At 56.6% G+C, this 17,252-nt stretch overlaps 1 protein-coding gene across 1 annotated transcript in view; it reads left to right on the forward strand.

Annotated features, from left to right (window-relative positions):
- The first annotated feature begins 12,594 nt into the window (after window positions 1-12,594).
- RTN4R (reticulon 4 receptor) overlaps window positions 12,595-17,252 on the forward strand; it is a 74,997-nt gene continuing 70,339 nt past the window's right edge. The window contains exon 1 of the mRNA XM_079322192.1: window positions 12,595-13,205. Within this exon, the coding sequence (XP_079178318.1) occupies window positions 13,184-13,205 (22 nt within the window). The 5' untranslated portion in view covers window positions 12,595-13,183. The remainder of the gene's footprint in view (window positions 13,206-17,252) is intronic.

Below are 17,252 nucleotides of genomic sequence, written 5' to 3' on the forward strand. Positions count from 1 at the left end.
AAGGCTCTGTTGGAGCAGAGCTGAGCAGGGTCCCTGCAACAGCTGTGAGACTTGGAGGAGTTCCAAGGGGCTCCTCTTGCTGCTCTGCTGGGAACTCAGACAGGCACAGGTGGGACCAACCACACACACACACACCTGGGCACCTGCCTAGTCCCATTTTCCTGCCCTCTGTTCATTCTGAGGTAAGTAACTGCATGTGAGGAGCTGAGGCTGGGTGAGATTTAACCTCAGCCAGGCTCCTTCATGGCCCCTTGGATCCCTGTCCTTGGGACTGCAGCCCAGGGGGAAATGGAAGAGCAGGACTGTGAAAGGTGAGAAAGGCATGGCAGGTGGGGGGCATTAGCCAAAGGGCCAGCTGGGCTCTGGGCTTGGAAAAACCTCAGGAGGAGGCATAAGGAATCCCTGCTGTCCTTGCCATCCATCTGCAGGGGCTCCTCCATACCTGCCCTGCTCCCTGAGCATCACTCCTGATACAGAGAAAAGTCCCTTTCAGCCCTGCCCATCCTCCCTGGGATGCCCAGGGCAGCAGCACATCTTCCACACTGCCTCTGCCTCTAGCCCACCTGCAAACAGCCTCAGAGCTGCAGTGCTCAGCAGAAATGTCAGGCTGGACATCAGGAGGAATTTCCTCATGGAAATGGGGGGGTCAGGCCTTGGAAGGGGCTGCCCAGGGAGGTTTGGAGTTCCCATCCCTGGAGGTGTCCAAGGAAGGCCTGGATGTGGCACTCAGAGCTCTGGGCTGGTGGGGATTGGTCACAGGTTGGAATCAATGACCTTGGAGGGCTTTGCCAGCCTCAGTAATTCTGGGATTCTGTGAATAAGCCAAGATTTTTACTTCCAGCAGACCCTGGCAAAGCCTCCAGCCCTGCAGGCATCTCTTATGGAGAAAAGAAGCCAAAATTGCAGTTCCTGCGGCATGGAAATGCTCAGAGCTGTCTTGCCTGGCCCCTGCAGCAGCCTCAGCCTCATGCTGGCATTGCCTGATGTTCCCAAAATCTCATGGATCAACACAGAGAGCCCATGGCAGCAGCCCTGTGCCAAGCCCGGGCAGTGCTGCCCTTGGAGGGGACACAGGTGACAGTGGAGCACAAAGTGATGCCCTGTGCTCAGCCTGTCATTCCCAAGCTCACAGCGCTTCAGTGCAATTCCTGCCTCCCCTCATCCTGTGATCCCTGAGTTCCCGGCTGCTTCAATGCAATTCCTGCCTCCCTGATCCCCATCCCCGCTGCTTCAATGCAATTCCTGCCTCCCTGATCCCCATCCCCGCTGCTTCAATGCAATTCCTGCCTCCCTGATCCCCAACCCCGCTGCTCCAATGCAGTTCCTGCCTCCCTGATCCCGAACCTAATCCAATGCAATTCCTGCCTCCCTGATCCAGAACCCTGGCCGGTCCAATGCCGTGGCTCGGGCGGTGTGAGCCGGCTCCGCGCACCCCCAGATGAACCCCCCAAAATGCCGTGTTTGGACAGCGCCCAGCGCTCCATGACCTGAGTGCTTTCTCTCCATTCCATGCCGAGCGCTCTCAGCGCTGCCACCCAGCATCACCTCCTGCTGTAAAATCCCCGTCTCCCTTAAAATCCCCGTCTCCCTTGCAATCCCCGTGAGGGGGCTGTGGTTGCTGTCTCTGGGGCTGCTGGAGATCAGTGCTGTGCGCTGCTCTGCTTGGCGCTGTCCCTGCCCATGTCCCCAGCCCCTGCCAGGCTCCCGTGTCCCTGCCAGCCCCCCCGAGAGCTGCCCCGCTGCTTCCCTGAAACTTGTCCCGTACTTTACTTTGAATGCAGCAGGGAGTCAGAATTCCGCCCACTGTTCCCTTCTATTCTTGGCCCTCCGCTTCCCTCACCTCCCAACCAAAATCTGTTCGCCTTCTGAAAATGGCTTTGATTTTCTGACGCCGAGAAAGCAGCTCTCCCACGGGGGTTGTGGGGCCGTGGGCTGGCACCCCCTGCTCTGAGCAGCCGGGCCGGGGGCTGCCCTTGCCCTCCCTGAGCCCTCTGCAGCCACAGAGCGCCCGGGGCTGCTCTGCCCGGTGCCAGCGGCTCCTCCATCCCCGGTTTGTCGCCTGCCTGGTGCGGCACTGCCACATTCACGGCGTTGTTGCTGGGAATTAGCCGTGTGCCCGTGTTTTCCTCCCTCCGTGCCTGCGCTTGCCGGGCGCGGCGGAACGGCGCTGTTTGTCCCCTTTCCAAGCGTCCCTGTCGAATCAACAAGAACAGATTATTCATCTGCTGCGGGAGGCTAATTGCAAACAGCCAGCAAACGGGAGATTATCTCCCAGTGAAGGAATGGGCAGGGCTGGCCCTGCACCCTTTGGAGGCACGGGTCAAACCCGAGCTCACAGCTGAGCCCAGCCCTGGTGCCAGCACCCTCTGATGGCTTTGGGTCCCACGAACAGGGACCTGCAGTGCCAGGGCCCCTCCAGCTCACCCCAACACATCTGGAACACCTGCACCAGCTCCCTGAGCTCCTGGGCCTGCACTGGGGGGAATCCTCAGGTGCTCTTCAGGGCTTTGAGGTCTCTGGAACACAAAACCCCGCAAAGAAGCATCCCAATGCTGCCCATTTTACATCCTTAGCCAAGAGGTGGCACAAACAGCAGCCCCAGGGTGAGCAGGGGCCCCGTGGAGGTTCCTCCTGTGCAGGAATGCAGAAGGTTTGCTGGAGATGAGGTTTGTGTGTCATTCCCACAGCATCCTCCAGCACTCCTGGTGGCACCTCAGCTCCACACATTTCTGACACTGACCCTGCAGGAGCAGCATGGCCTGAGTATCCTGAGTGCTGTCCCCTCTGCAAGGACTGGCCAGCACAGCCTGGGGAGTGCTGGTCCTGCAGGACATGGCAACGAGGGCCTTGGATTCCCAGCTCTTGGAGCTGCTGCCAGGTCTCTGAACTAGCAGCTGCAGAGAGTCAAGTTTTCAATGAGAGGAGCTGATTTCCATGCAGCCTTCCCACAGAGCTGCATTCTGTTTTCCTGCAGCTTCTGTCTTTTCCTGAAAACCTCTTGCTTTAGGAAACTACATGGGCTCTTTGCTTTTCCTGGGGACACTCTGCAGGAGCAGCTTTCAGCTGTCACTTCAGTGTCTGCACTGCTCTGTGCAAGGGTGGACAGTGGAGGGGCCACCAGGGGGTTCAGGAGGTGGTCTAATCCCAGGAGCTCTCCTAGGCTCAGGCTGCTGCCAAAACCACACCTTCTTCTCACTGTAGTCAGTGTTTTTTTGCCAAAATACTCAATTCCATGACTTTCATTTGTCACATGCCCTGTGGAAGTGTGTGCCCAAATGTTCCTCTGCCAGCAGGGCAAAGCCAGGGACTTGACAGGGATGTTCCTAAAGCCTTCATTAAGAGCTGGTTGAACAGCACCAACAGCATTTTCTTGGAGTTATTTCTTAAAGCTGAAATAGTTCTTGTAAAGCCTTGAAGGTTCCAGCACATCTCCTGGAAAACCTCTGTGGTCCAGAGCAGCAGTAATGCCCCAGGAGTCCAGTGTTGGTGAGCAGGGTTAGCTGGGCTCTAACACCAGCAGCTCCAAAAGGCCAAACCCTGGTGTTTGCTGGGATCATGGGATTTGGGACAATAACTGCCAACCTGGATCACAGGCAAATCCACCAGATTTGAGCTGTTTGAGTATTCCTGCACTCCCCTGAATATAAAGCAAGTTTCAGGGCAGAAAAAAAATGGTTTGAAAAGGTCCAGCTTGCCACAGGTTCTCTCCAGGTGATGTCTGAGGTTGGGTTTAGTCTAAAGCCTCCTTGGAGTGTGAGCAATACTGTGCTCCTCCAATCTTCTGCTCAGTTTGGCATGGTCAGTACTGGAGAATTCTGCACTGAACTTTGCCCTTCCCTGCAGTCCCATGCATTACATTTTCAGGAAAACACACACTGGAATTGTATTTACTTGTTTAATTCTCTCTAGAGGTGACAATATTGCTTCACACCTCTTTGTGAAATGCCTCAATGTGCTCCAGTTCACTCTGCTGCTTTCCATGGTGAGGTTAAAGACTTGGGACTGACTAAAAGGACTAAAAACTGAAGAGCCAGAATGTGGCACCTGGAGATCCATGGGACAGAATGACAAAGCTGCTTAAACCTGGCCTGTCCCAGCTGAAAATCCTGCCTAGGAGGGTCCAGGAGCAGCTCAAGCAAATCTTTACAGATAACTGGAAAAGTGATCACTGCCCTTACCCAGGACTGCCATGCTATGTGGGCACATCTGTGTGTCCCACATGGTCAGGTCCAGCTGGAAGTTGTGATTTGCCTCCAGCCTGCCCTGCTCCCTTATCCCTCTCCCTCTCCTTCCCTCATTGCCCATCCCAGCTCTGCTTTGGTTTCTGCCCCAGGGTGGCTCCTTTTCCTCTTTGTTGATGACAACAGCAAAAGGGGAAGAATCCATTTTTTGGCCTGGAATAGATTTACCTTCAGTGCCCTTGGACAACCCATGGAGCTGGTCCATGTTTGGTAGCAAATCCCCATCAGTGGGGGGAGAAGAGCTGGCCAGGTGTTGATGGGATGCCCTGATCTGTCTCACGTCCCTGTGCCTGCCCCAACACAGCTCTGCTCAAGGTACAGGATCATCCCCAGAAGTCTCTGCAGGCCCTGGAGATTTTCAAGTTAAGACATGAGCTAGAGGAGTAATCCGAAATGAATAATTTATTTTGGTGAATTTTCCTTCCCTCTGTTTACAGATTGTCTCAGAGCAGATTGCAGCTTTCGCACCTCAATTCATTATTGGAAACTATTTGCAGATAGTTCCTGGTCTGCAGCTCATTTGCTAACTCTGCTGGGAGCACTGCAGATCTGAAATCAGAGCTGTTGTGACTGGTCAGGTGGTGCTGCCATGCCCTCATTCCTCTGTGAGAGCTCAGTGACACTCGGGATGGGGCTGCAAGGGTGGCTGTGCCCGGTCACAAATTCCACGTTCATTTTCTGCCAGTGCTCTCCGGCAGCCTTCCTGCAAGTCCCTGCAGCTGCCAGGACAGCCAGGGGCTTTGGGAGAGGAGGAGCCAGCCTTAAAAACACACAAGGAAATGGAAAACAAACAAGCAAAGTGAGGAGGAGAAGTCCCAGTAATTCAAGGCAGAGGAAATCAGCAGTGTCCACCCCGGTGGAGACACCATTGCATTGGAGGAAAACACAAAGCTGAGCCCCCACATAACACACAGCAAACACATGGATTACATGTGTTACATGGATTACAGCCCACCCCCACCATGGGCTGCCCCTGGGAATGCAGAGCACCTGGAACAGAGCTCAGAGCAGACAGGTCCTGGAAGGCCACACCAGCTGGATCCTAGCAGTGTGACTGTGCTGCCTATCATCAAAAGAGGAAACTCTTGTAACACTGCTAAAGCAGTAACACAACAAACAGACCTTTATTTGGAAGCTTCCAGGTGTCCCATTGGCCATGGGCACATCCAGTGTTGGATTTTCACAATTTTTATAGGTTTAACAAATTAGCATATCTAACAAATATTGGCAATTAGAAGAGCAGTTGGTTAGGTAATTCTTTTCCCCAGGTACTGCCCCACTGGATTTGGTCCAGGGCTTCTTTGCCCCACTTCTTGTTACGTCTTCTCAAATTCTGATTAGAAAATGGAATCTTTCTCTTGTAGGTCCTCTACTCAAAAATAAGACTAAACAGTATTTCAGGAATGTGTTAGAAGGTTAGCTTCTTACTCTGAAATTGTAGAGAAAGGATAGGAAAAATACCAGGAGCTGTATAACCACATAATAATGGTCTAAAAAGTCACGAATATATAAAAATTACATAAAAAGCAAACATCTTCAGGCATTGACTGGGCTGGAGCAGCCATTCTTCAGCTGCTGCTCCCAGGACTTTTCCCACTCATTGGCACTGTGTCCAACTCTATTGATATGAAAGCAAAACCAGTAAGAGACTCCAAGGCAGAAATGCAATTTAACAGGGGGAAAAAAAAAATACATGCAATAGTCCAAAAGAAAAAACACTGACAGAGTCAGAATACAACCTGACACCCTGCTAGTCAGGGTGGTGACAGCAGTTTGGATGAAGTGGTTTTGTTAAAGTAGTGATCCTGTAGAAAGGTCTGGTAGCTCTTGTCCCCTGGTAAGGGCTGCCTTGGTGTTCCAAATCTCAGTTTTTATCTGGGCAGGAAAGGCTTAGCTGCTCCCCTGACTGGAGCATCTCCCAGTGGGATGATGGAATTTTATCAGTCATGCACTGGGACTCCATGGCCATTAACAGGAGATATCTCCTGGAGGGAGGATGGGATGTGGGAAGAGAAGGATCATTGCCCCACGGGGTTTGAACAGCTGGTGATGGAATTCATGCTGTCAGGCACATCTTTACACTGTAACCTAGGACACCAACACAGTGCTGGTGTGCAGGGACAGCCCAGCCTGTGCAGGGGGTGCTCACAGCTTGGGTGGAGGGTGCAGGGAGGACTTCTCATCCCAAGAACCTGCTTGGGCTGGATCCCCTATCTGCCTGGAGATCTGGCATTTGGGTGGGGATGAGAGTGGCTCAGTGGAAATGGAGAGGCCAAGGCTGTGCTAGGCTCCCTGGGATGGCCTGGGGGACACTCAGCATTCCCAGTTCATTCTCTCCCAGCCTCCAACAGCCATGCAATGCACAGGGCTCCCCTGGCCCAGCTCCCTACAGGAGCAGCTTCTATTGTCAGGTCTTCATTCAGATTTTGCTGCACTTCTCCCACTCCCCTTGGCTCCCCCTGCACATACAGAATCTCTGGGGTGGGTTGGACCCAGCTGGATGTTTGGTGCCCACCAAAGCTGCTTTATAAGTGCCCTCTGCAATTGGAAAGGGGAGAGAAAATAAAGGGAGAGGTGAACACCGGGTGAGATTCCTCCCTGGTCACCATCAGAGGCACAAACCTGAAACTGGGGATATTGTTTGAATTTATTGCCAAAAAATCAGAGCAGGACAATGAGAATAAAACAAATCCTAAAAGCAGCTTTCTCCCACCTCTCCCTCCTTCCTGTTCTCTCTGCTCTGGAGCCAGGCTGGGAGAGCTGGGGGTGCTCACCTGGAGAGGAGAAGGATCCAGGGAGAGCTCAGAGCCCCTGCCAGGGCCTAAAGGGGCTCCAGGAGAGCTGGAGAGGGACTGGGGACAAGGGATGGAGGGACAGGACACAGGGAATGGCTCCCACTGCCAGAGGGCAGGGCTGGATGGGATATTGGGAAGGAATTGTTCCCTGGGAGGGTGGGCAGGGCTGGCACAGGGTGCCCAGAGCAGCTGTGGTTGCCCCTGGATCCCTGGCAGTGCCAGGCTGGACATTGGGGTTGGAGCAGCCTGGGACACTGGAAGGTATCCCCTGAACCATTTTGGGTTTCTCTGCCTGTTCCCAGCTGCTTCACAGTGCAGGGTGAGCTCAGGGCAGCTCCAAGCTCAGTGGCAGCTCTCAGCCAGGTAAGTCTCCCCAAGGCTGCAAAGGGAGCAGTTTTCTGCAAGAGGTGCCTGAATAAATCTGCAGCCCTTCCTGCACAGCCTTCTGAAGGATTCTTGGCACATCCCAATCTCAGCAGCACTGCCAGGACCAGGTGGGAACCTTTTACATAGGGGATTGATGTGTCAGGCTGGAGCGGTGCTGGGATGATTTACAGGAACAGCTCGTCCACACCGACCCCATTGCTCAGGCAGGAGAGGCCTGAAATGTGAGTGAAATCACGGAACAGGAGCTGCAAGGGCCATAATTCACTGCTGGGAGAAGCAGCAGCCAGGGGGATTGCTGGTGGGGGATGCACTGACAGAGGGGAGCTTTTCTCTCCTTGCCCTGCCCAGCCAGACTCTGGTGCAGTTTTCATGGCAGGAGGAGCCAGCAGCCCATGGAACAACAGACACTCAGTGCCTTTGCCTGAGTGAGATCTGCTAATGAGCTGAGCTCTGGCAGAGATGGAGCCCTGCCTGCTGGGGCTGGAGCCAGGCAGAGCTCACACCAGGGCCCAGGGTCAGCTCCCTGCCATGTCCTGTGGCCCTGTCCTGTGGTCACTGGGCTGGTCCTAACAGGTGCTGGCCTCTGATAACCAGGGCACAGCCAGCTGCAGGTGAAAAACCAGACCTGGCACATCACCTGTGTGAGCTGGAGGGACCCCCAGGATCACCCAGCCCACTCCTGTCCCTGCCCAGACCCCCCAGCACTCCCAGCCTGTCCATCCCTGGCAGCTCCTGGAGCTCTGGCAGCCTCGGGCTGTGCCCATTCCCTGGGGAGCCTGGGCAGTGCCAGCACCCTCTGAGGGAGGGAAGAACCTTTCCCTGAGCTTCAGCCTGGGCAGTGCCCAGCTCCAGCCATTCCCTGGTCCTGTCACTGCTCACAGAGCAGATCAGTGCCTGCTTCTCCTCTTCCCCAGGAAATTCCTCCTGTGGACAGCTGGGCTCCTCTCTGTGGTGCACTTCCTGTGGGAGCTGAGGTGATCCCAGAACAACGTCCCACCTGCCACAACTTCATGTCAACTCTTAATATAGTCATATGTAAAATATCTGTTATATATTATAAATATTTGGTGTGCATCTAGGATGATTCAGTCTTGGTACTCTGTTCTGCTGGAAGAGTCACTCTGCCAGCACAGAACTTCTCTGCCCACTGGACTGCATCAGGTCACATCCTGAAAATGGAGCAGGAGCTGCTCTGGGTGCTGGATAAATGCTGTCAGCACAGATTCTCCAGTGCGCTCCCCTGGCCAAGGAGCCCTGCTGGTGCAGAGCCTCCCACTGCCTCACAGCCTGCAGGGCCATGTTCCAGCTGCTGGAAATGTCCAGGAAAGGGCCATGGTCTCGGTGCCCTTCACAGAAGTCAACAGGTAGAAGGTGTCAAACATAAACTTTATCAATAGTGCAGGGCTGGTGGGTCTGGGAGCCCTTTTAGTTCACTATTTGAGGGTCTGCCCTGTGCTGAGCCCATGCCTGGCCTCAAGCAGGTGCAGGCTACTTTGAAAAGCTCTTCTTGTGCCTCTGCAGGGTGACTCCCAGAGGCCCAGAGGGTGTCTCTCTGCTGGAGCAGGTGCCATTCCCTCAGCTGCTGATTGCCCAGGCTGCACCATGTGCTCCTCCTGTCTCCTGTGGGCACAGGCAGTGCCAGCACAGGCAGAGACACAACAGAGTCCCAGGATGGGCTGGGTTGGAAGAGACCTTAAAAGAGCATCTTGTCCCCCTTCCACTAGAAAGAGCAAATAACCCTGGCCTTTTGGTGCCACTTTTCTGCCTCCTTGCTCCTCTCAGAGACATTTTCAGGTGCTCCCAGCTACATCAGACATGGGACAGGTGCAGCCAAAAGGCTGTGGGGAAGAAAGGTGGAAAGCCTTTACTGAACAAGATACATTTCATTCAATATTGGGATTCAAAAGTCAATTCCTTTAGACTCTATTAAAAAAGAAAGAGGTGGGTGTGAGCACAGCAAAGGGCAATGAGTTCCTATTTCATGTGCCCTCTCTATTCCTTACATCCACTTCTCTCTTCAGTGCCCAGGAATGTGCCCTAAATCCTGTGCTCACACCCCCGGGTTGAAAAGAGCAAGAAGGGATGGCAAACAATGTGAAGGAAGAGAATTGATCCCAGTGTGATTAAGCATGAGGTGGAGACGAGCATATAATTATCCAGTCAAAGCAAGGTGTCTTCATCTCAAGCAGCACTGGCTTCTCTCCAGAGTTACTCCCACTGCAACTGTGAGCACCGTGGCTCTCTCAGGAGATCTCCTGCTTGGGAGCCCCCTCCTTCACCCAGCTCTTACTGGACACCCCCTTGCCACATGGATAAATGGGAAGCAGAGATGCCCAGCACAGGGCACAGAGCAGAGGCAGCCCGAGGACACTGGAGCATCACTGCATGCCAAGGTCACAGCCCCACAGTGACCTCTGTGCAACAGCTGCTGGGTCACACAGCCAAGGAGGTGCAGGAATCTACAGGAAGAGTCAGCCCCAGCCCTGTACAGATGTGCTCTCTGTTTCCAGATTAACCTTTCAGAAATGTCAGCCAAACAGCCGCTGCCTCCCTGGTAGAACCTGGAATTTTCAGGCCTGTGACTAGAGCTTCAATTAACTCCTTCAGTGCTCCTGCTCACCTTCCTGCCCTCTCCCAGGAAATTCCAGCTCCTGGGTCCTTTCTTCTGCAGCTATTTTGATGCCCTGCACGTTGGTGACCTCTCTCTACTGCTGCACCACTTGGGATGGTGGAGTCAAAGGGCACTGCTGAAACTGGAGTGCTTGAAGGTGTGTTCAAAAGGGAGGAGCAGCACATTCCTAACCTGTACTAGCTGGGCTGCCACTGCAGGAGTAGCAGGGCAGGATGGAATCATCCTCCCTCCCAGAAGATGTTCATAAACCAACTACAGACTGCTGCAGCAGATTGCACAGGAATGGTCCTTGTCTCTTCCCAGACCTCATCCATCGTGGCATTCCCAGAAAACCCTTCTGTTCCTTCAGAGCAGACCTGCCAGGGACTGGCCCAAGCACCCAGGAGTGACCCAAGTGTCCCAGCTGTGGCCCTGCTGTAACCCTGTGGGCACAGTGCCCCTCTAGCAGCACATTCATTAAGTGCTCTCCTGATCATTAAGTGTGGATAGGGCTCCTGGAAAGTCCAGGATGGGCAGAATACAGCTGGGAGTCACCCAGAGCAAACAGAGAGAAGGGGGCAGGCAAGCAGAAAGCACAGAGAAGGTTGGGGGATGCCTGTGCTGGGCTGGAGGTGTGGGAAGGAAGAGGATTAGGGAATCATCTCTGCACCTTTGCATTCTGGAGAAGCAGGAAGAAAGTGGCCAGAGGGAGCCCCCTGCTCTCCCCAGGTGCCACCCGCCCTCTCCAGGAGGCTGGAGGAAGGGACTGCAGGCTCTAGGCTGTACAGAATTTCACATCTGCACAGGTAGAGGGTGTCTGGACAGTTCTTTTGGATCACATTCAGATGAGGTTTCAAGGACCTGGTGAAGGTACCCCTTCCCATGGCAGTGGGACTGGAACCAGATGTGCTTTAAAGTCCCTTCTAATCCAACCCATCTGATGCTTCTGTGATTCTGAGCCCAGGACCTTGGACCAGCTGAGGCTGCTGGCACAAATAAAGCCCACACTGAGTAAATCACCTCCATCTGCCCCAAGTGCTCGGTAGGGTGCCTTTGGTTGAGTTTCTTTTTCCATAGATGATTGTGGGCTGCGGCACCCCAGCCTCTGGGTTACTGCACCCAGGAGAAACTGAACCCTGGCTGATCTTGCAGTGATGCCTACATGGACAGGTGGGAAACTGGGATGTGGTTGCAACACCAACCCTGAGGGCAAGCTGGAAGAGATGACCAATATTGGGGTGACAAACCATAAGTGAGCAATGAAGGCGCAGTAGCATTTCTACACCTGGTGTACATAGGTAAAGAAAAATACACACACTGTAGAATGCCAGAATGGATTGGGCTGGAAGGGAGCTCTAAGCTCATCCCATGGCAGGGACACCTCCCACTGTCCCAGGCTGGTCCAGTCCCCAATGTCCAGCCTGGCCTTGGGCACTGCCAGGGATCCAGGGGCAGCCACAGCTGCTCTGTGCCTCCCCAACCTCCCAGGGAACAATTCCTTCCCAATATCCCATTCACTCCTGCCCTCTGGCCCCTTCCCTGTGCCCTGTCACTCCAGTTCTTGAAGAAAAGTCCCTCCCTGGCTTCCTCCTTCAGACCCTGGAAAGGTGCTGTGAGGTCTCCACACAACCTTCTCTTCTCCAGGCTGAACAATCCCAGCTCCCAGCCTGTCTCCATGGGGAGGGGCTCCAGTCCGGCCCTGCTCCCAGAGTTCCATGTCCCGTATGCTGGGGTCACCAGGACTGCATGCAGAGCTCCAAGTGGGGTTTCCCATGGATACAGACGTGCACACGCATTGTCCATGGATCTGGTGGCAGCTGAACCTCTGACTAGCAGGGACAGAGCCACCACCTCCCCATATTGCGGATGTTCAGCTTTCCCCGCCACAATCCTTCCCTCCTCCTTTCCCCACTGAGCAAATGAGTTCACTCAATAAAAATCCATCTTTCTGCTTCCCAGATGGGATGGCTGCAGATGGGATCTGCCTGTGCAGGAGCCCCTGTCCCCCCAGGACAGGGAAGGCTGCGGGAGGGCTCGGCAGGATGGGAATCCAGCTTCACCCCGCTTCCGCTACAGTGTGACCCTCGTGCTCTTGGGGTAAACTGAGGCAAGCTGCTGTCCTTCCTGCCCGCGGGAGAGTGATCCCAAGGGGCAGGGATGGCGAGAGGGCTCAGCCGCAGGGAAGGGTTGAAGAGTTCTCCTCCGGGCTGTACCCAAAGGGGTCTCTGGCATCCCTCCCTCGAGAAAGCAGCAGCTCCGCACCCGCAGCAGTCGAATCTGGTGAGGAAGAGGAGGCACCGCGGGCTCGGATGTCTCTCGCCGCCTCCCCGGTGCGCAGATCCAGAGCAGGGGAAAACACCTGCCGAGGTCTCCAGTGCCTCCCGAGGGGCTCCGAGCCGCGCTCCCCGGGGCGGTGCGGGCGCGGCTGCGGCGGGCGGTGGGGAGCAGGGAGCGGGCCCGGCGCCGCCGCCGCCCGGGCGTCCCTCTCCGCCGCTTCCTTTAGGTGGCACCTCTCCTCCAGGAATGAGGCTCCGGCCCCGCGCAGCCCTGCCCGGGCCGCGGCCGCGCACCGCGGGGGCTCCGCCGCGGAGCCGCCGCCGTCGGAGCGGCCCCTCCTCCCCCCGCCAGCCCGTGCCCGGCTCCCCCGTCCTCCTGCTCACTCCTCCAGCCAGTAAATCCGATCTAGGCTGATTCCTCTCACGTCAAACCACATGATCCCATAAAACATTCATCGCCTCTCCATCCGCGCTCGCTCGCCGCTCGCTCCCGGGATCCAGCGCAGCCGGCTCCGCTCCCCGCCGCGGGATCCGCCGCAGCCCCGGCCCCGTGCGTGCGGTGGGCGGGCGGGCCGAGGGAGGAGGAGGCGAGGAGAGGCGAGGAGAGGCGAGGCGAGGCGAGGCGAGGCGAGGCGAGGCGAGGCGAGGCGAGGCAGGGAGGGGGAGCCTCGCCTGGATGCTGACTCCAGCTCGGGGGCTGCTCATTCCCCCGATGAGCGAGGGCGCCGGCAGCGGGAGCGCCCCCCCCTCCCCGTGCGCCGCCGCTCCCCGCTCGGGCTGAAGTTTGGCACCGGGATCTGCCCTGCTTTCCCAAGGATTGTACCGCTGCCGCTTCACTTTGCGCCTCCAGACGTGCCTTCCCCGACCCCTAAGATGAAGAGGGCGATAGCTGAAGGTAGGTGCGCTCCGCTCCCCCTCCGCCGCCGCGGCTCCCCCGGGCAGGGAACGGCGGCCGCGGCCCCAACTTCGCCCAGCGCCGGGAACTTCCCTAGCTGCAACTTTTTTTTTCCCCTTGGCGTCTTCGGGAGTGACCGAGGTCCCAGGAGGGGAAGAGGGGCCGGGGCCGGGAAAGGCGGCGGGGAGGGCGCAGGGGGAGCGGGAGCGCCGCGGCTGCGGAGCGGAGCGGAGGCGAGGCCGGAGGGGAGCGGGCATCGGGCACGGCTCGGCTCCGCCCGCGGAGCACGGCAGCGGGATGGAAGGAGGACAGCGGGGTGGAAAGGGAGCAGCGGGATGGAGGGGGAGCGGGGGGCTGAGCCCCCTCCAGCCGCCGCCCAGCCTCGGCTCGGCTCAGCTCGGCCTTGGGGTGACCGGGCGAAGTTGGTACCTCCGGGGGCAGTGCGTCCCCGGCCCGCATCCCGCGGCGGAGGGACCGGGACGGGCGGCAGAGGGGATGGGGCAGCCCGGCTTGCCCCGCTCGCAGCCCGGCCTCCGGACAAGCTCCGGCTCCGCTCCCCGAGCCCGTCCCGCTCGCGGTGCCTCCGGATCGGGAAGTTTGCGGAGGGTCCGGGCACCCCGCAAAGACAGCCGGTCCCGGGGTGCGGGGGGGACTCTCCGAAGACCCCTCCCTTAGGGTCCCCCCGCTTCGTGTGCGGGAGCCAGAGGCTCGAAGGGTGCGGGGGTGCAGGGGCTGGACCCCCTTCCCACTGGCTCGCTGCTCCGCGGGAGAGGCATGGAGCTTGGAGCCTGGCACAGCCGGAGCTCTGCCTGAACCAGCCCTTTTCCATGGACTTTGGCCATAATCTTTGCTTCCCGGCCCCGATATGCGGGGGCTGGGGCAGGGGCAGGGGTCGGAGCTGCGGCGGCTCTCGGAACCCCCCCGTGCCCGTCCCGCCGTGCCCTGGCTCCGGGGGCAGCGGGATGCGGCCCCATCGGAGGGACGCCACAGGCAGGCTGCGGGCTGAGCCCGCTGGAGAAGAGTGTGCCACGCGGCTGTGTTTGCTGCGAGCCCAGCCCGCGGATTACAGCTCTTAACTGAGGGATGAGCCCATGGTGCGAGCGCCGGGGCTGCCAGGCGCTGGGCAGGGGAGATTGGGGCATGCGGAGCCTCTGGTGCTCGGACTGCTCCCGCCTGTGCTGCTCCAGCTCGCTTCCCGTGCCCGGCAGCGACAGATACCATTCCCTTTTCCCTTCTGTTTTGGAGGGCACTCTGTCTGATTTATTTGTGACGATCAAAGGACACATGCAAGCTGTGATCCACGCAGCACACCGCCTGCTCGAGAGGCTTTGTGTCGATACGGAATGTGAAATGGCCAATTTATTGCTGTTTGGGGAGCAGCTTGGGAGCAGGCGGCTGCGGTGCCCACTTCTCCCCGGGCCTGAGGGCACCCTGGTACCCGCCGTGCCCGTGCCCAGCCCGCGGTGCCAGCCTGTGACAAAGGGGACTCTGTCACCGCGGTGCTGTCAGAGCAGCAGGTACTGGGTGTGGTGCGGACACCCCAGTCCCCTCTGCTGCCATCCCCGCTGCTGCTGCAGCGCTGCTCTCCCCGCGCAGTGACATCCCCGCTGCCGCCAGCGCCGTGTGGAGCAACACGGGGCATAATGAAATATAAAAACTGTGTTACAACGGCTTTATTTATAGAACAAGGCTTGGAGGGCTTTGGGGTTGAATTATTTGCTTTTTTGCTGCAGTTTATGAATTGCTCCTGTGAGATGCTGGGGAGCCTGGCTTGCTGGCAGGTTTGGCTGGAAAGTCCTTATGAACCAGGGGAATTCTGTTTAGCTGAGTGTCCATCCTGCTGGATCTGGACTACATTTCCCACTGTGGGCTGCCAGGATGCTTCAAGTGCCTTGTAAGCCAGAAATAGCCACCAGGGGCAGTTGGACAGGCAGAGCTTTCCCTGTTCTCAGCACTTGCTGCCTTATTAACACAATTCATTTTTACTGAAAAAGGGCTTTCTATGCTTCTTTTTTTTTTTTTTTTTTTTTAACCCGAATACAAACCCCTGTAATATGAGAACCTACATCAACATCACCGATGTGAGAGTAGCTCTTTTATTTGCCTCTTGAGAGAAAACACCATTCATTGCATTATTCTGTATTTCCCATCTTTATGATGTAAATTTTTTATCAAGGAGTCGCTGCATTTTCTGGGCTTTGTCCCCCATTTCCCAGCAAGCAGACCTCAGACCTGTATTCCATGGCCTCATCAAAGGCTGTGTTTGGAGAGGTTTTCTAAAGAGGAATGTGCTTAAAGAGGAATTTTAGGGCAAAAAGGTGGAGGTGTTGTTGCACCACTCGGTGCCTGGGCATTGAACTGGTGCAGACGTCCTTGTTCCCTTCTGCATCTACAATGTTTTCCCAGACAAAGCTGGGCCAGAGGAGGAGTTAATGAGAAGCAGTGAGAAAATGAGGAGGGCTGTGGGCAGCACGTGCTGAACCAGCCAGGCCCCTCGGTAATTTCATTAGTTCCATGAGCTCAGGCTTGGCTGGGGAAAACCTCCTGGGAGCCTGTGGTGTCCAGAAAGGAGTGGGAAGGAGGAAGGGGACAGTTTGTTACACAGCATCTCCCTCTGCTCTGCCCTGCTCCCTGCCCTGGAAGGAGAGGTGGGGAATGGTTGTTGCTCCATCTGCTCATCCTGTGGAGCTGGAAGCTGGCAAGGGCCAAGGGGATGCACAGCTGAGATCCCACACTCCTGTGCCAGTCTGTGGCTGCTGACATAGGCCCTGTGCTGTGTAATCCTCTTCTGACTCCAACAGTTACTTTGGCCATTGAGCCTTCCAAAGGAATAACCAAAATCCACAAAATCCAGCAGCACAGATGTGAATTTTCCACGATTTTCATCTTGGAAGCAGCGAGGGGCCTGTGAGCTGGGGGAAGGGAAGGGAAGGGAAGGGAAGGGAAGGGAAGGGAAGGGAAGGGAAGGGAAGGGAAGGGAAGGGAAGGGAAGGGAAGGGAAGGGAAGGGAAGGGAAGGGAAGGGAAGGGAAGGGAAGGGAAGGGAAGGGAAGGGAAGGGAAGGGAAGGGAAGGGAAGGGAAGGGAAGGGAAGGGAAGGGAAGGATGCTGCAAGGCTGCTGCACCCCTGCATGCACAGTGCTGCTGGCTGAGGGCACTGGGTCTCCTTCCCTCCCTCCCCAGCCATGCAGGAGGAGAGGGAAAATGACCTGAGGGGCCATACAGGAGCTCTCTCATCAGGTGTGTGTCCTCTTCCCCTTGGATTTGCAATGCTCTCTGCTGCTGTCACCTTCAGCAGGATGAATGCCCAAGTGCCAGGCACTCCTTTTGATGTTCCTAAAGAGGTTTTCTCTTTATGCAAGAGGCACAGCTCCAGTGGAACAGGAGCCTCCTGCAGCACTGCACAGAGGGGCTGTGAGACAGCATCTCTGGGAGAGTTTGTCCCTCCTGGCCATGTGGAGAGCTCTGTGCTGTGTCCCAGAGCCAGGTGGATCCCTCTGGGGTTTGTGAGTAGCAGGGTGTCAGGGCTGCTCCATCACAGACACACAGCGGTGTGGGAGGGAGGAGTGAGGCTGGTGAGACACAAAGCCCAGCTTCTCCTGCCCTTTCCTGCTGTGGTTGCAACTCCTGGAGGTTTCCAGAGGCTGAGGGAAAAGGGGACAATTGTACTGAAAAGTCTTAATCAGCTAAAAGAGGCCGAGGGTGGATCCTGCCGTGCTCGGCAGAGATGCTGAAGGAATTCGTGCAGAGTTTTCTCAAATATGCAAACTCACCTCAGCTTGAGCTGTGTCTGGCTGAGACTGCTGGGACACACGGGTGTGGAGTGGCTGGTTACCTCTGTGTGCTGCTCAGAGGCTGTGTGGGCTCAGGGAGGTGGCACCAGGTGACACAGGTGTTTCCCTTGTGCAGTCACAGCCAGGCCCTGCCTGTGTGGGTAGAGCACATCTCGTGCTGTGCACACCCCGACCGTGCTTGCTTTGCTTCCATAGTGCTCCCAGAAGGCCTCTGGAGTCTGGTCTGGCCCTGCTTCTGCCTTCTTTGTATCCTTG

The sequence above is a fragment of the Erithacus rubecula genome (assembly GCF_903797595.1).
Source record: "Erithacus rubecula genome assembly, chromosome: 19".
NCBI lineage: Eukaryota > Metazoa > Chordata > Aves > Passeriformes > Muscicapidae > Erithacus > Erithacus rubecula.